Below are 12,855 nucleotides of genomic sequence, written 5' to 3' on the forward strand. Positions count from 1 at the left end.
TCCATAGCTTTACCCTGGTTCGCATTTTTTTTATTTATTGGTTTTTGATAGCATATTCCTCGTCACAGACGAATAATAATAGTATTCGTCGAATGTATCTTCAAATAGTTCTCAATGCATTTGGGGCTTTGGTGGAGATTTATTTTTTAGATAATCTAAGAAATGCAAAAACCTGTTCCATCTTGCAACAAAGGAAGTTTTTATACAAAAAGTTTACAAAAAAAAAAAAAATCTAAAGTCGAAATCTAATAAATCATATGCATTAAACCTATCTTAAAATAAAATAGATATTTTTTTGTGATAAATACAGAAATTATGGAAACTACTTTTAATATAACTTTAGCAATCCAAATTCCACAAAAACTATGTCTTGTCCTTTAATCTCTGAATTTCCTGCCGTTGACCAAGATGACTGGTGTTGTTCATTAATTGATAGAAAAGGTTGGAAAAAAGTAATTTTAAATTTGATGGTAGTACTGTTTTATCAAACGCTAAGAGCTTGTTATAAATGTGATCTAAATGGTGTCATTGATAAACAGTCCACTTCATCTTACATGTTCTTGGTGGCCACAACATTATGGCTGACGGCAACAGATATACAACCAAAATGTCTTTACATTTGGCCATGGTTTGTTCATGTTTATGATGTAAGTTCGAATTTGATTCATAGTAATTTTTTTTTACTTCACTTAGAATAAGAGGGCAATGTAGCAAAACTAATACATTATTATTGTGACAAAGCGAAGGAAATTTGGTCTATTATAGAGTTAAGGAAGTTTACTATAAACTAAACTTACCCAAGTAAAAGTTTATAGTCAAGAACAAAAGAATATAAAGTTGCATCTAGACTAACCGAACTAAAGTAAGAGCAAGAACTGTATTTCGTGTTCGTTTGGTTGATTTAATTGTTCTTATAACGTTCTTGCAACGAATGTTTTAGCATTTAAATTGAGTTTAAAGAATATCACTGGTCTGAAGTTCGAAAAATCTTTTCACGAAAATGTATTTTAAAAAGGACTTCCAGGACCTTACGTTTCCAACAAGTTTAGTTAAAAACAAAAAATTATGGCAAATAGTTACATTTTTTTAGTGATCTAAATCTGATATTTCCACAACATTCAAAATGGCTTTCTTTCAAAAAAAAAAAAAAAACCTACTGACTAATTTGAATTTTATTAAATTTTAAAATGAATTTGGAAATTCTATTTTCAGATAATAGCGGTTACAGTGTTGGCTAACCTGACATTAAACTACATCTGGACTGAACTGTTATTGTTCATAAATACTATATCGTATCACATATTTGTATATGTAAGTTATTTTTCTGAATTTAAAATAGGTAATGAAAAATTCTTACAGAAAAAAAATTACAAATTCGCATGATTTTTAACCAAATGCAGTAATAAGTAATTTGAATGATTCTTAAAGCAAAGTTTAATACGCTTGTACAAACTAAATTTTATTAGATTCTCTAATAATTATTCATCTCTGCGGTAACAATAATCTCAATCCTTGTAACAAGAAAGTATTGAAATTAGGCAGATTTTTCTATTTTTCACCGGAAATATCTCAGTACTTATGAAACTGAAGTTTTGAATAACAATCTCAAAAAAATGATATATCCATTGAGTAAAAATGGTACTTATGGCTAAGAAATCTTCTTTAACCTCGATTTTAGCAACACATGGATCCGTCCTAACAATTTACAAGATCCTACATCACAGATCTACAGTACAGTAGATCACAAAAAAACGGTCCTAAAATGGTATGTGGGTAATCTCTCACCAGAAGATCCTTAATAGAATTTTCCAGAAAAACTGTCTTAATTAAAAGTTATCTAAATATATATAATTAGAGCACCCAAAGAAAATCTTGGGGGGAAAAAACTGAAAAATAGAAGTAGTAAACTATATCGATCGACCGACTGACCGGAACCTTATTGCGGCGCTCTCAGATCACACCTAAAGCGAAATATCGAATCGGATACACACATATCGATATTTTTAAAACTATGGTATTAAGAAAACTACAAAACAGATATTTCCGGCGCAAAATCCAAATTGCAAATCTGCACAATTATATTATCTGTTTTCTAATAAAGAATAAGTAAAAATCATTTAAATTTTTTTTCAGAGTGAAGACACAAAACTAGGAGCTATATATCAGTGCATATTTGATACAGATGATGGATATATTTGTTTATCTGATGTTATTGCTTTCTTTATTTTAATTTGGGTATTGTGTGGTCTTGGTGTACTCTGTAATGCGCAGGCATTCTTTCAAAGGTAATCCATAAAATAATTTTTAAAATGAAATTATGTGTGACGTATTACGGTTTTTAGGATGGTTATAATTTTGGGGGGGGGAATTGGCAGCTGCTTGATGTCAAAATGGTTCGGATTTACCCAAAAAAAAGCTAACGTAAACACTGACTTCGAGAATCTTGCCGGTTGGTGACAGCTGAAAGGGACCTCAAGGGCGGCGTCATTAGTGTTTTTTTTGTAAACCTTAAGCTCTAATATAGCCTTACAAAATAAGAAAAATAAAAAACATTGAGTAAATCTTCACATAATAAACACTACCAATTTGTTTTTGAATAAAAGTCACAAAAGATTTTTACAAAGGATTACATAGTACCTAGCCTCTCTAGCCCAACACTAAAGAAACGCTAGTCTTCCCTAGATGGCGTTTTATAGCCATCCATATGACACATCCCCAGCCGGGGATTAAATACGATAAATTTTTCATTACAAGGCATTTTTCATCACTTTCTCTTAATTTTAATTTGAAATTAAAAATTTCCCCGACACATGATGTTGTTATTTGAAAGAATGAAACGGAAACAAACCTAATAATTACAAGTTTGTGACAATACCACCAAAATAATGTACTCACTGATTTACCTCATAGAGATCATGAAAATCATAATTAAGTTAAGAAAAACAATTAATTGCCACTTTTGTTAACAGTTTAATAGGAAAACTACATTCAGATACAGATCTTTGTGATCCCATGGACTTGGAAGTGGCTAGACGCTTGTTGCAATGTTGCTGCAACCAATCAAATATGAACACTAGAACATCGTCATAAAGACAGAAAAGGAGATTTTCAGTACTATATTGAAATAAACAGTATTCTAATTTCATTGTTGTAATTGTTACCTATTATTGTAAATCGTTTATTTGAGTCGTTTTTTGGGGGAAAATTCAATGCTATCTACAAATAATTTCTCTTTTTTCAGTGGAAGTGAAATCCGTTTTGAGGTGGTCCATATACGAGGGTCGTTTGAAAAGTCCGTGCAAAGTCAGAGAGATAGCACCATTGGCGCGTATCGAGGTTATGTTTAGTTAGTAGCATCTCTTGGAAGAACACACACCAAGTTTCAGCCAGATCGGTCTATTTCTTTGTGTTTGGCATTCGTTTGAATCGAGGAAGTCGAGTGATTTTCAAAAAATGGACGAAAAAGAATTTCGTGTGTTGATTAAACACTACTTTATGAAAGGCTAAACGCCTCAGGAGACTAAAGAGAAGCTTGATAAACATTATGGTGACTCTGCACCTTCGATTAGAACAGTTTATAAGTGGTTTAAAAATTTTCGGAGTGGCCATATGGGCACAAGTGACGCTGAACGTTCTGGACGCTCTGTTGAGGTTACTACTCCAGAAATCATTGATAAAATCCATGATATGGTGATGGATGACAGAAGAGTGAAGGAGCGTGAGATTGCTAGTGCTGTGGGCATCTCGCATGAACGGGTACATAATATTTTGCATCAACATTTGGACATGACAAAGCTATCCGCAAGATGGGGGTGCCGCGATTGCTCACGCTTGACCAAAAACGAAATCGTGTGAAGTGTTGCAAGGACGGTTTGCAGCTGTTCCAGAAGAATCCGCAGGACTTTAAGCGTCGTTTCGTCACTGTGCATGAAACATGGATACATCACTACACTCCTGAGACCAAAGAACAATCTAAACAATGGGTTACCAAGGGGGAATCTGCGCCAAAAAAGGCGAAGACCGTTCCTTCGGCCGGAAAGATTATGGCGACTGTCTTTTGGGATTCGCAAGGAATAATCCTCATCGACTATCTGGAAAAGGGTAAAACTATTACAGGTGCATACTATTCATCGTTATTGGACCGTTTGAAAACCGAGCTGCAAGAAAAACGCCCACGATTGGCCCACAAAAAAGTCCTTCTCCATCACGACAATGCACCAGCTCACACCTCAGCAGTTGTGGTCGCAAAATTAATGGAAATAGGGTTCCAACTTTTTTTTAAAATTTTAATTAGGACAGTTTCTTCAAATAATAAAACTTTGAACATAAAAATTCATTAAGATAATACGGTCGATAACAGACCATTAATTCTAAATATAAGTGATTTATTCATTAAATGCAGTTTAAACTAAAGCATTTTTAGAAGCATGTTGTAGATGCAATTTATCACAAATTTACTGAAAATACAAATAAATCAGAACGATGCGGCTTTGTGATGCACATATTAGAAAACTTCAAAAATATAAATTTTCAATTAAAAAAATTTAAAACTAAATTAATCAAAAAATATTAATACAATTTTCAATTGTATTCCAACAAATATAAAAACTATAAAAAGAAACATAACATCAGTTATGTGTATAAGAATAAAATAATATTTATATAAATGAATATGAACATCAATAAAAACAAAATTCATGACAACTCTTCTTCAGTCATGACGTACAAGACCTTCTGTTTCCATTTTTGCTGGTGTAGAGCGAGTTTTAACAAATCACTTTGCTTTTTAGTGCTTATATGCACGTAAGCATAAGGTCTGAAATAGAAGAATGATACAAAATCATGAGTTATGCATTTTAAAATTAAGTTTATGCAAAAAAAAAAAAAAGATGTGACCCTCCACACGAATTTCTTTTATTATAATTTTCATTATTCTGACTCGATATGTACGTAAAATATGAGCTATGTTAACAACAAATGGCCAAGAGCAAGAGAAATACTGTTATATTTCGTGTTCGTTAGGTGTAAACGGTAAATTCTTAAAAAGGTTTTTGCTGCGCATGCGCCGTTAAAGGAACATAACTCAATTTAGCCTGGTCATGCACTTCCAACATAACCTCATAACCAATTTTTATAGAAAAAATATTAAAAATGAGAACTACATATATCTCTACCAGTACGCACACAGTGAAGAAAAATCTACCAATTTCGAAAAATCATTCTTATAGATACTGTATTAACAAATTAGAGTGAAGCTACCCTCAACAGAAGTACCCTTAATCGATTATTTTTATGGGAAAATATTTTAAATACATATACAGACACTGGGCCAAAAAAGTCTGCGAACACTAACCTAAATTTTATTACTTTTATTATTATCTTATTAGAAACTTCTTTTATTTTCAAATGAAATATACTATTCGATAGAGAGAAACCAGAGTTTTCATTTTATATTCAATCTTTTATTTTTGTTCAGCAGGTATATCACAATTAAATGTTTAACCAAACAACACCCCCAAACGAATGCAAAAAAAGTCTGTGAACAGCTGTATAAATGTATAAAAACATTAAGATAACAAACAGAAAAACGATTGAATAAAGTTTCAAAGTTCTCTATTGTATTGTAGAAACCACTACAGTCAGTTTTGTGAATAAATAATCTAATTAGTATATATTTAACCACTAATATGGAAGTTCCCAGACCAATTGTGAGGTTGCGAAATGAAAGAAAAATTATTCGAGAAATAGGGAAGATAGTTCAAAAAAACCCTTCAACGGTGCATAATATAATTAAAAAGTACGGAAATGTGATTAGTAGGCCACGCAGTGGACGGCCACCAAAACTTAATTCCTTTCATAAACTGCAAATTCTGAAGTCTGTTCGAGAAGAACCCAGGACAAGCGCTCAAAAAATCAGTCAAGAATTATCAAGTGGTTATGGTGTAAGCGTAACACCACAGACAATTAGAAATAAATTACATGAATACGATTATTGCGGCCGTGTCCCAAGGAAAAAACCTTTTATCAATAAAATAAATCGTAAGCGCCGATTGGATTTCGCGAAAGAATATGTTTCTAAGCCTTCTAGTTTCTGGGAAACCGTAATCTTTTCAGATGAGTCGAAATTCAATGTTTGTGGGTCTGATGGACGACAAAAAGTGTGGCGAAAAAGAAATGAAGCTATGAAAATGAAAAATATAAAGCCAACTTTTAAGCATGGGGGAGGCAACATTCTGGTGTGGGGGTGCATGAGTGCTAAAGGAGTGGGCAAGTTAGATCTAATTAATGGTAAGATGGACCAATATGTGTATGTAGATATATTAAGACGCAATTTAAGAGAAAGTTCAAAAAAATTAGGGTTGGAGGGAACGTTTGTCTTCCAACAAGACAATGACCCGAAACATACCGGACTAAAAACTCGGGAATGGTTTTCATATAATACACCTCGGCGCCTAAACACCCCTCCACAATCGCCAGACCTTAACCCAATTGAATATTTGTCGGATGAAATCAGCCGCCAAATAAATAAAAGAGAAATAAGAAACCGTGAACAACTAAAAAACGCCATTTTAGAAGAATGGGATAAAATTCCAACATTGGCGACCACAAAATTAGTAGGATCGATGAAAGCTCGCTTGTTGGAAGTGATTAGGAACAAAGGAGGTCCGACAAGTTTTTAAAATTTATAATACACGTACAATGTGTAAGAATGATTTATTTTTGCAAAGTGTTCACAGACTTTTTTTTGCATTCGTTTGTGGTGTTGTTTTGTTAAACATTTAATTGTGATATTCCTGTTGAACAAAAATAAAAGATTGAATATAAAATGAAAACTCTGGTTTCTCTCTATCGAATAGTATATTTCATTTGGAAATAAAAGAAGTTTCTAATAAGATAATGATAAAAGTAATAAAATTTAGGTTAGTGTTTATAGACTTTTTTGGCCCAGTGTAGAGTGTACATATGTAAGTTATATCTTTATGTATACAATGTGAGTATCAAGTTAAAAGAAAGCCGTTGCAGCTGATTTAAAAAAAAAAAAAAAAATTCCAAAAAGAATTGAGGAAAAATCGTTCATCTAGAAAATATTAGTGTTTGCCCAAGGTAAGCATAAAAAGCAATAATTTTTTAAAATAATAGAATATTGAATAATGGATAACTTACGACTTGAAGATATTGGTACCATACTTAAGCTCGATATTTAAAACTTCAACCCACATTTTTGTTAAATCGTAAATCATTCCTTCGAAGATATTGCCTGGGAGATTAAAAATCACTACGTAAGATGTTTTCTGCTCTTTCAAATGATATTCTGTAAAATAATAATAATAATAAAAAAAAAAATACATAAAATTAATTTTCACACTAAGAAATCAATCATCGCAATCAAGCAAATTTTAAATCCTAAATTTTCATCACTTCCCTGATTGAGAAAATCTCCTGAACTTGTGATCTGACAAGAATAGACAGGTTTCTTTGAACTCACTCGAATGAGTCGGCTGATTTCAGAGAAAACCAAAGAAACTTACTTTTTTTTTATTCACTTCAACGGCACTGAGTTTATGTTACTTACTTTTCTTATCAACCATCATCATTGGGTCATCTGTAGAGGATTTTTTTGGCTTATTCTTGCTTTTATCTATAACGGATTTATTGAAATTTAATACTGAAAACCCAAAATAAATTATTAATCACATAATAAGTACATAAACTTACTTATCTTATCAGCTGACATCAAGGCATCATCCCCCGAGTTTTTTTTTATGGTATTACTGTCTTCAGCTGCAATAAAACAACCTTATAAACATCAAATCAAAACTCAAAGCCAGATTAACTATAGATTATTCTATAGAATCAATAAATATTTACTCGTCTTATCCACTTCTCTCAGGGCGTCATTTGCAGAATATCGTCGAGGAGCTGCAACAGGTATAGATATAAAAAGTTAATATCTCCAATAAAAGGCGAAAAAAAATGCGAAAATAACTTCAGAGTAAACATATATTCATACTTCTCTTATTAACTGCCTTCGAGGTATCATCTGGTGAGCTTTCTTTAGTTATAGTTTTGTCTTTAGCTACAACAGAGAACGATAGAAAATTATTTAGACTTCAACGAAGACCTGACGCGAGATGAGCTGTAGAGAGATGAATAAACAAGAATCATTCCTTTTATCTGTCAATGATGTAGTCGATAGGTATCTTTAATTGGCAAGTGACTTCAAAATGTTTAAAAAAACAACAACACTATCGTTGGCGAAGGAATTCTTAAAGAAAATCTTAAAGCAAAGTCTATAACTTCAGAAGGTGAACATCGATAATTTTTTGAAATAAATAATTTTCTCTAGATTTTAAAATACCCTCTCCTATACATGCATTCTCAAAGGCTGTGAGATACCAATAGTTAGCATTTGGGAGCTATCTTTGACTCTCCGTTCTCCTTCAACATTCATACTGATACAGCAGGTGATTCCCCGGCAAAGCGTAAGGAATGTTAGAATTTCTTATTAGGAATAGTTCAGATTTCTCTGATATTAACGTTCCTAGGATACGTCAGTCTTCTTATAAATCCCCCTCAGAATTTACTAGTCCATCCATATTTACTCCTGAGACTGAATTCAACTAATCGCTTTCAAAAAATAACAAACAAAACTCAAAGCCAGATTAACTATAGATTATTCTACAGAATCAATAAATATTTACTCGACTTATCTATTTCTCTCAAAGCGTCAGCAGAAAATCGTTTGCCGTCTTTAGCTGCAACAGATGAAAAGTAATTAGTAACAAGATTTCAAATAGAAGTTCCAAAATGCGAGATTCAACTTACTTGCCTGAACTTCTTTCATGACACCATCTGCAGTGCGTTGTTTTATGGTAACCTTGTCTTTAACTGTAATAGAGAATGATATAATATTATGTAATAGACTCCAATATCGAAGTTGCGATATTATCGTTAGTAGAAACATGTATGCTTACTAGGCTTATCTATTTCTTTCAATGCTTCATTTGCAGGAGATAGCTTAATGGTATTTCTGCCTTTAGCTGCAACAGATGGAAATATAAAATTAGTTTTATATCTATTGCAGTCAGAGGTGGAGATTAATTATTGAGTGAACTCATACAAATTCTTACCAGTCTTATCCACTTCCTTCGCTGCTTCTTCTGTATGTAATTCTTTAACAGTATTTCTTCTTTTCGCTGTAATAAATGATACATAAATAATTTAAATTGATTCACACCAATTGAAGTGGGTATATGCTGTACACTTACTTGTTTTATCATCTCCCTTCAATGCAGCATCGGCTGAGGATTGATGATCTGTGTGTTTGCTTTTCGCTGCATTACGCAGAGCATGCACAAAAATTAAATTATTGCATTCTACATGAACACCCGAAGGTGAGATTAAGAAACAAATTTTCAATACGCTAACTTACTTTCCTTATTAGCAGCCTGCAGCATTGCATCTTTTGCAGAGGATTGATGAACAGTACTCCTATTTCTGACTGCATTAAACAAAAAAAATTAATTATTGTTCACAAATTACAGAGATCAATCTCCGAGTCAAGACACTGCTACTTACTTTTCTTATTAGCAGCCTGTATAGCATCTGCAGCCGAGGACTGTAGACCAGTACTCCAATTTTTGACTGCATAAAACAAAAAAATTAATTATTGTTCATAAATTACAGAGATTATCTTCGAGTAAAGACGCTGCTACTTACTTTCGTCATTAGTTGCATCTTTTGCAGAGGATTGCTGAGCAGAACCCCTACTTTTCACTGACACAACACAAAAAAAAAAAAACACAAATTATTGTTCATCAATTACAAACATCAATTTTTTAGCAATTGCGATATCTGTAGAGTACTGTTTATCGCTATTGTATTTCTTGTAACAAGTTACTTACTCGCATCGTATTTCTGGTTCTTCCTGGCATGATTTTGCTTAATATTCTCTTCTTCCTCCGACTTCCCAGTGAGGCCTTCTCTGCATCTTGTACGTTCACGGCTGCCCTCTCTGTCGCCCCTTCTAGAAGGCTGTCGGTGATTAGTAACCCTCTTAAATCTATGGTTACTATTTTCAATAAATTTTTCTTCTTTCTTTTTAAAGTCATTTTTTTTACCATAACTTCTTCTCTGTTTAGAATCCGGGTCATTATTATTATTAGTAGTAGTACGAAAGCTGTCCTCACTACGACCACGGTTGTATCTAAATTTTGGTCTGATTTCATTGGAGGTTTCTTCATTTCTCTGATAATCCTTTCTAAACTCACTTCTAGGGCGAACTGGTCGACAATGCTCTAGATGGTTTAATCTTCCTCGCCTACTCTCTCCTCTTTCGGTCCGGTTCTCTTCAGATATTCTGGGACTATTTTTATTTTCCTCAAATTCTAATGAATCATGCTCTGATTGGCAGGTATTATTTTCCTCAGTTTGATAATTTTTTTGTTTACCATTATTCTGTAAGCGATAGTTATTGGATGCATCTGATGAATACTGTTTCTTATTACCGTATCTGCTATCATCATAATTCCTTCTTCTGAAGTTGAACTTAGCTTTATCATTAAAATTATTTTTATTTTTTTCAAAAGAATTATCACTCTTCGGTCCATCACTGAATCTGTGTTTCGGACGATAGTCTTGTCCTTGAGTATCGCCTTCCTTGTCTCTTTGACGATAAGTACCTTTTGATTCATCTGGAGCACCAGACCTTCAAGAAATATTTGTTATTTTTAATTTTCTTTTTCACATTTATCTAGAAACTGTCATGCATATTTTTTAGAAAAGTAGAGACACTAACTTCACGTGTCGGCTATTCTTTTCATCTGCTGTTGTTTGCTTAGGCCATCCTGGTTTTACCAGGTATTCACGATGATCCTGTAGACTGTCCAGACAATCTCTTGCCTCCTCATACTCCGCAAAAAAAGCAAATGCCAAACACTTATTGGGTATCTGTAGCTCCTTCAAATCACCATATTTGGCTAACACTGATCGTAGCTAAAAACAAACGTTGCAACTGTATGAGCCTCTCCTGTTTGATGAATCTTAAATTAACAGGTTAATTTAATTTCTTGCTCTCTACATGTAACATTACCTTTAGATTAGGAATTTTGGAGCTAAATCATATCCCCTAGAATCTCTACTGATTGAAGGGGTGGAAAAAGTTTTATTACAAATAAAGGTTGAATATTTATGGAGTTGGCAATTAAAATATATACATAGGGATCTTTACACGGGTTTGGACAATTTTAACAATTTCATCTAACATTAAAAGCTTCATTTTTTCGGTTTAGGATTTTAATGTGACAGAGTTATTAAATATAGTTATAATGACCATTCGAAGATTAAAAAAAAAATGGAACTATTTTCGATTAAACTAACAAAAAACTTTTGTTCACTATTGAAAGCATTTTCTACTGTTTTTAGGAACCCCTTACCAAACTTTGAATTGTACTTAAACAATAATTAGGTGAATAAGGAGAAACTTCATCTGGTCTCCATCTGTACAACTCTCATCAACTTGGCCTTAAATGAGGGAGGTTGCATTGGGTATATGCATGCCCAATACGTCATAGTAGGAAAGGTATTTTAAATTAAAAAAGATGTAGGGATAAAAAATTCAAGCAAAGTTACGCATCTGTTAATTTTTAAAGCCGAAAAATTGTAAAACTTTGATAAAATGTTGCATTCTGACAAATGAGGCTGCTAAACATTTAAAATGAATATTAATAGCATCCTGTTATATTGACATGGAGAAATTATTTACACAAGGTGCAAAAACGGTTCGTCTTAATTAATCCATAGCTTTGTGTTTAGCAAAATTAAGGAATCTTACATCTCCATTCTCTCTGATAAGAAATAACGTTTATTTCCTGTCACTATATTGATTTTAAGACATCCCCTTCTACAAGAAATGAGTGCATAAAGTGTGGCTATTGAAAAAAAGGCAGAAGTTACCGATATATGTACATAAGTTTCGTTTTGACCGGAACTATCCCGGCCGATGTACAATTTTCTCTTGGTTATTTGATTAAAAATAGAAAAGTGTCAAATATATGATGTAATTACGAACTCTAACAGGACAGAAGGCACACCAACTTTACTATAACAATGTAAAAATATATTGTCGATAAGCGCTAAAGATGACCTTGTCCCTAGGTCGAAAGCTCGGCAAAAATAAAAAATAGTGACTGAAATTGGTATTATTCTTTCTTCCTCCTGGATTAATCCATCAGCCACCAAAAAACAATAATTGACAATAAAATTTAATTGCTAAAAATATTTCTGATAAGACAATCCATCTACATACTATATATAGATATCATTCACATACATTCCCAAAGACCAAACCTTGTTAATTACTCACTTTATCCTCTTCCATTTCTTGGCAAGGAGTTTTAGGACTTATTTTAATGCCGTAGCATCCATTTTCTGCAAGATGCAAAGCCATTATAGTTGGAAATGTGAAACACTTAAAGAATTTGAGACCTAAGCTGGGGAACACCTGTCGCCATTAACGAATCAACTAAAAGTGCGAAGATGCAATCCTAAATGCACGGCTACCCTGATCAATTGCCCAAAAAAGGAAATTAACAAATTTAAGATTTTTAGAAAATAATACTTGTAATAAAAGTATTATTTTTTTCGTCTCCATTGACTTTTTTAATAACCAAGTCCTCCAAAAATTTTAGAATTTGGTTATTAACCAAATTATAGACGACCTATACAATATTATTAAATTGGTAACGAATTTTTTCTTTTAGGGACTAGAAAAAAATATTGAACATGGTCATAAAATGGATACATATAGTTGAAGTGAGGATCATTAGTCTGATTTTTGGGATATTAAAAAAAAAA

General features: G+C 32.7%; 2 protein-coding genes across 2 annotated transcripts; one reads left to right on the plus strand and one right to left on the minus strand.

Moving 5' to 3' along the window:
• The first annotated feature begins 264 nt into the window (after positions 1–264).
• Positions 265–3,149, plus strand: LOC141457857 (uncharacterized). Its single transcript, XM_074135168.1, has 4 exons — positions 265–647; positions 1,213–1,311; positions 2,134–2,285; positions 2,970–3,149. Exons 1-4 carry the CDS (start codon positions 366–368, stop codon positions 3,088–3,090), a joined length of 654 nt encoding a protein of 217 aa, XP_073991269.1. The 5' UTR covers positions 265–365; the 3' UTR covers positions 3,091–3,149.
• A 1,219-nt stretch (positions 3,150–4,368) lies between these two features.
• On the minus strand, positions 4,369–12,541 carry LOC141457855 (uncharacterized). The gene is made up of 17 exons (XM_074135165.1): positions 12,365–12,541; positions 10,799–10,995; positions 9,906–10,708; positions 9,721–9,777; positions 9,580–9,645; positions 9,434–9,502; positions 9,270–9,335; positions 9,132–9,197; positions 8,976–9,041; positions 8,827–8,889; positions 8,703–8,756; positions 8,012–8,077; positions 7,870–7,920; positions 7,717–7,782; positions 7,574–7,639; positions 7,165–7,312; positions 4,369–4,816 (listed from the first exon to the last, which is right to left on the minus strand). The coding sequence occupies exons 1-17, from the start codon at positions 12,446–12,448 to the stop codon at positions 4,696–4,698; spliced, it is 2,109 nt and encodes a 702-aa protein (XP_073991266.1). The 5' UTR covers positions 12,449–12,541; the 3' UTR covers positions 4,369–4,695.
• Positions 12,542–12,855: the final 314 nt, after the last annotated feature.

This window comes from Rhodnius prolixus, unplaced genomic scaffold, assembly GCF_049639745.1.
Source record: "Rhodnius prolixus isolate KJV_2025 unplaced genomic scaffold, Rpr scaffold_5, whole genome shotgun sequence".
Classification (NCBI taxonomy): domain Eukaryota; kingdom Metazoa; phylum Arthropoda; class Insecta; order Hemiptera; family Reduviidae; genus Rhodnius; species Rhodnius prolixus.